This window comes from Ovis canadensis, chromosome 1 (assembly GCF_042477335.2).
Source record: "Ovis canadensis isolate MfBH-ARS-UI-01 breed Bighorn chromosome 1, ARS-UI_OviCan_v2, whole genome shotgun sequence".
NCBI lineage: Eukaryota > Metazoa > Chordata > Mammalia > Artiodactyla > Bovidae > Ovis > Ovis canadensis.
The window spans coordinates 132,179,059-132,185,058 of NC_091245.1; the positions used below are offsets into that span (position 1 = coordinate 132,179,059).

At 42.4% G+C, this 6,000-nt stretch overlaps 1 protein-coding gene across 1 annotated transcript in view; it reads left to right on the plus strand.

Moving 5' to 3' along the window:
* The window catches only part of ADAMTS5 (ADAM metallopeptidase with thrombospondin type 1 motif 5), a 52,509-nt gene extending 46,915 nt beyond the window's left edge, over positions 1–5,594 (plus strand). The window contains exon 8 of the mRNA XM_069549541.1: positions 4,574–5,594. Within this exon, the coding sequence (XP_069405642.1) occupies positions 4,574–5,141 (568 nt within the window). The 3' untranslated portion in view covers positions 5,142–5,594. The remainder of the gene's footprint in view (positions 1–4,573) is intronic.
* Positions 5,595–6,000: the final 406 nt, after the last annotated feature.

A 6,000-nucleotide genomic window follows, 5' to 3' on the forward strand; every position in this document is an offset into this window, starting at 1 on the left:
ATTTTCTTCATGTCTCTAAAGGGCAATTCAGTCCTTCTAACTGCCTGGGTCTAAAACTTTGAGCCGTCTTTCACACCTGACGTTCTGTCACACTACACATCCATTCATCTGCAGATCTGCTTAGTCCTACTTCCAAGGTGTGTCCCAGAATCTGGTTGGTTGCCCCTCACCACCAGGAGGACAAGCGCCACCATCCAGTGGTCATCCTCTTGGGCTGTATCAATCCCGCAGTCCTCCCAAGGGTGGCTTCTCAGCCCATGGGTCTTCATGGTCTCTTCTTACCTGAGTCAGACGGTGGCCTTCCTGGGCTCAACTCTTCAGTGGCTGCCAGCTCACTTAGAGTCAGTGTACAAGGCTGTTTTGTAACCTGGGTGATGCCAAAAGCTTTGGTCCTTGCCCTGCTCTGAGTCTCTTCTTCCCTGGCCTCTTCTCTTGTTCTGCTCTAACATCCTGGACTTTCCAACTTCCCAACGCTCTTCAAACAAGGCAGGCGGGAGCATGGGCACTATTTCCTGTGCCTGGAACAGTTTTTGACAATATAACCGATGTTTCCTCTAGAATTCCTTTAAATGTCTGCTAAGTATAACCCCCATAGCCCCCAGGCAGTCACTTCCTTAAATGAATTGGAGGGTCTCTCCCCCTTCCTCCTTGTTCCGCTGTCTTCTTACTCTCCTCTCTTCTCCTCAGCTATTATCAACAGATATAGTCACATAATTTTGTTTGGGGATCTAACTCCCCCATGCCTGCTAGAATGTCACTTCCATGACAGCATGTGTAGTATGTAAGAATGCATGTATTCCTTCATGGCAGGTGCTCTTCCTAGTACTATGGAGAAAGCCCTGGACACAAGAAGATTCCCTTTGCAGATAGGTTCATCTGTACCATTTTTCTAGATTCCACATATATGCGTTAATATAATATTTGTTTTTCTCTTTCTGATTCCATTCTGTATAGACTCACTAGGTCCATCCACGTCTCTGCATAGGGCACAATTTTGTCCCTTTATATGGCTGAGTGATATTCCTTTATATATAGGTACCACATCTTCTTGATTCATTCCTCTGGACATTTAGGTTGCTCCCATGTCCTAAATAGGAAGGAAATCCAAAAAAAAAGGGGATATTTGTATAAAGAAGAAAGAAGATTCCTTGCCCTGCCATCCACACTTCATACTTCATACTTACATGAAAACAGCTGCATTCAGTCATGGTGACCAAGGAAACTGGTTCATGCCCAGAGTTTAAATGACACCAGTCAGGGTGAAGGAAAACAAATAAGGAATAAAAGGAAATCCTATTTTACTGAAGCATCAAGAAATCAGCACACGAATCTTCATACTGCCCAGTGCCTTGAGCTACTCAGTCTGGAGACCTGCACGGGGCTGAGTTCCCAGTGATTCTCATGAGTATGAGTCAGACTCCAAGAACAAGGATTAAAAAAAAAGTCTGTGCTGTCTGTTTCTCTCAACCGACATCCTTTACTTTCTTGACACTCTGTTTGGTATCACTTAAACTCTGAACATCACCAGAACATATTTTCATTTAACTGTTAGTAAGTTCAGCTGATTGAGCTAAGGGTTCCATGCACAGAGACGTGGTGAAAGGAGCAGAAATTGGGAGTCCAATGTCCTAGCACTGCCACTGGTTAACTCTAGTGAACTTGGGCAAATTACTTTAATACATCTTCCCCGATGATAGGCTTTTTTTTTTTTTTCGAACATGTATTTGAGTTTTGTTTAGATTTAGCAGTGTAATTCATTTACACATTGAATTTTTCTGCTTTCCCTTTTTTAAAATTTATTTGTTTTTAATTGAAGGATACTTGCTTTATAGTATTATGTTGGTTTCTGCCAACTGTCAACATGAATCAGCCATGAGTAGACATATGTCCCCTCCCTCTTGAACCTCCCTCACCATCCCACCCGTCTAGGTTGTTACGGAGCCCCAGTTGGAGTTCCCTGAGTCATACAGCAAATTCCCATTGACTAGCTATTTTACACATGGTAATGTATGATTTTGTTGTTGTTGTTCAGTCACTAAGTCATGTCCAACTATTTGCGACCCCATGGACTGTAGCACACCAGGCTCCCCTTTCCTTCGTTATCTCCCGGAGTTTGCTCAGATTCACGCCCACTGAGTTGGTGATTCTAACCATCTCATCCTCTGCCGCCCCCTTCTCCTTTTGCCTTCAGTCTTTCTCAGCATCAGAGTCTTTTCCAATGAGTCAGCTCTTCTCATCAGGCGGCCAAAATATTGGAGTTTCAGCTTCACCATTTGTCCTTCCAATGAACATTAAGGATTGATTTCCTTTCAGATTGACTGGTTAGATCTGCTTTCAGTCCAAGGGACTCAAGAGTCTTCTTCAGCACTGCAGTTTGAAAGCATCAGTTCTTTGGCGCTCAGCCTTCTTTATGGTCCAACTCTCACATCCATACATGACTACTGGAAAAACCATAGCTTTGACTAGATGGACCTTTGTCAGCAAAGTGATGTCTCTGCTTTTTAATATACTGTCTAGGTTTGTCATAGCTTTTCTTCCAAGGAGCAAACATCTTTTAATTTCATGGCTGTAGTCACTGTCGACAGTGATTTTGGTGCCCCCCCAAATAAATTCTGTCACTGCTTCCACTTTTTCTCCTTCTATTTTCCATGAAATTATGAGACCAGATGCCATGATCTTCATTTTTTTAATGTTGAGTTTTAAGCCAGCTTTTTCACTCTCCTCTTTCACCCTCATCAAGGCTTTTTAGGTAAGATGGAATATTTTTCTCCTGGCTTTGTTTGAAGCCATTGTAGAAACATCTCATCTCTTACTATTAGACACTTAAAAAAAAAAAAAAGGATCCTGTAACAGAATCTAATCCAAAATATACTACGTAAATAAAGTTAATAAACCAAATTGAATAGGTAAGCCATATCATCAGCATTGCATCTCCTCTCTTCAAGACAGTAAGAAGTTCTGCCACCTGCCTGGCCATCACTGTAGATCAGATGCCCAGTACAAAGGGGCCTTCCCTGGGACTAAGCCTTCTCTCCAACTCAGAGGAAATGCTTGAGTGGGAAACACACTTGCATTTTCCATATATGGATCAGTTGCCCCATATCCTCTAAACTTGAGTAAGAATTTGAAAGTAAATAAGTAAATTTCATACACATTAGTCAAACTGCACACACAAAGTATTTGTTTATATTTAAATAGCTGGGAACCTAAAACATATGGAGACACTAGTATAATGACTTAGAGAGACAAAGATTTTGGCAAAAGATGCCTCCCCTGCACTGGTGTAATGCCTTGGTGCTCAGCTAACTTTCAACCTAGCCTTTTCTGCAAACTTATGGGTATCAGAGATACTTATACCTTTGCCCACTTTCCTGAGCAGAAGATGGATCATTAGAAATCTATCTCATTTGTTGCTCATCATAAAAGCCTCAGTCAGTCCACCATAAAGTTTTGCAAACCCTAGTAATTCTGGGAAATTTGCTAAGGCATTAATGTTTCTTTCTTTCCCTACTTTTGATACCAGTAAGCTGTGGTTACTCAGTTACAGAATTTTATGTTTTATTTTCTGTCCTGCCCCAGCAAATCCAGAGTGTTAGGTAGAAACAGAATCAGAGCCTCTATGCTGCCTCTGGTCTAACAAATAATTAAGCCCATGGTTTCTCAACTAGTATGCACATTAGAACAGTAGGGGAAACTCCAAAAGTACTGCTCCTTCTGACCCAAAGATGAGGATTTAACTGCCCTGGATTCATATTTGCAGGCTTTGAACTTTTTCAAAGATCCCCCTGTGATCTTAATGTGTATACAAGCTTGAGGAACGTTAATTGAAAGATTTCTGTGAGATTAATTGAGGGTAGATTTTTGTTGGTTTCTGTTTACCTGTATCCCATTTTGTGCCAAAAAGAACATAGAATAGCTTTGTAAATTTTGAACATCATAATAAAAATGTATACAGGACATCCCTTCATGGTTAAGTGGTTAAGACTGCACTGTCACTGCAGGGGGCATAGGTTCAATCCCTGATCAGGGAACTACAATCCCTCATGACTCATGGTGTGGCCAAAAATAATGAGAAAATTTTAAAAATAAAAAAAAATCCTGTTGTTTAAAGAAATGTATGCCATATAATAGTCTAACCATAATTTTATCTTGTTACAAGAAAACCAACGTTTGAAACCAATTTTAAGCTTTAATAAATTGAAAATTTTAAATTTTAATACACTAAAACTGCACTAAGATAAGGTGATGTGCAAGTGTTAATCATTCAGTTAGTGTCTGACTCTTTGTCACACCATGGACTGTGACCCACCAGGCTCCTCTGTCCATGGAATTCTCCAGGCAAGAATATTGGAGTGTGTATCCATTCCCTTCTCTCCATTCCCTTCGATACCCACCCAGGGATGAAACCCGGGTCTTCCACACTTTTAGAGAAATTCTGTTTGTGCATCTATTTGTTAAGTCTCTTACTTATTTTTTTTTTCTTCCTCCCCCCTCTCCACCCCCCCACCCCCCTTCTGCCCCCCGCCCCGGCCCCTTTCCTTCTCTCTCCCGTGCCCGACATCCCTGCTTCCAGTAAGGGTTACACTGACGTCGTGAGGATCCCCGAAGGGGCAACTCACATAAAAGTCCGCCAGTTCAAGGCTAAAGACCAGACCAGATTCACTGCCTACTTAGCCCTGAAGAAGAAAAACGGTGAGTACCTGATCAATGGCAAGTACATGATTTCCACTTCGGAAACCATCGTCGACATCAACGGGACCGTTATGAACTACAGCGGTTGGAGCCATAGGGACGACTTCTTGCACGGGATGGGCTACTCAGCCACCAAGGAAATTCTCATTGTGCAGATTCTTGCCACAGACCCCACGAAAGCCCTTGATGTCCGCTACAGCTTCTTCGTTCCCAAGAAGTCCGCTCCAAAAGCAAACTCTGTCACCAGCCAGGGCAGCAATAAAGTGGGCTCGCCCACCCCGCAGCTGCAGTGGGTGACAGGCCCCTGGCTTGCCTGTTCGCGAACCTGTGACACGGGCTGGCACACCAGGACGGTGCAGTGCCAGGACGGGAATCGGAAGCTGGCGAAGGGATGTCTCCTCTCGCAGAGGCCTTCCGCCTTTAAGCAGTGTTTGCTGAAGAAGTGTTAGCCCTGTGGTTATGACCGTCTGCCGGGACGACTGAAAGGATGGCTCATGGATGCTGGCGTGGCGAACACAGGGTCCACCTAAAGCGCAGAAAGTCACATCCTGCGATGTCATTGTCAACGAGGAGTCCAATTATGGGCAGAATCTGCCCTCAGCGACCAAAATGAAGGTGTGCACTGCTTCGTGGGACAGTGGTGACCTTGGAACGTGGAAACACTTGCGAGTTCTTGAACATCCCCTGGGCTGAGGAGATTGCAGAAACATGGATGAATGTAGAATCAGGGGACATTCAAAGATGGCAGAGCAGTCTCTCCCTCGTCACCTACCTCTTATAGAATGTCTTCAAAGGCATCATAATCATTTTGATGCATATTATTTACACAGCAGCTTATTTTTATTGTTTGTAAATACATTCTTCCTTGGTATGTCACTTTATATCACTTGGTTCTATTAAAATATATATATATATATTTCTATAAAAAAAAAGAGTATTTGACCAAAGTAGGTCTGCAGCTATTTCCACTCTTTCCAGTTTCCAGAAAGAGCTGTGGATGTTTTACTGGAAATTAAGAACTTGCTGCTGTTTTAAAAAGAGTTAGTTATACGTTCAGACTACGGGAGATATAATTTTTGTCAAAAACCATTTTGACAGCAAGCATCTTCTGAGAAATTCTGAAAAGAAAATAAGGTCTCAGTGTATCTAGTCATTTAAATATACGCAGGGGTCCATTTATTTAAATCACTAACTGCCTGTATTTTTTCAGGCAGCCAGACAAATTAATGTATCATGAGAAGGTAGGAGAAGTGTTTGTGTGTGCATCAGTATTCAAAGGTCTGAAAATTAATTTCCTCCTGTTAGAAT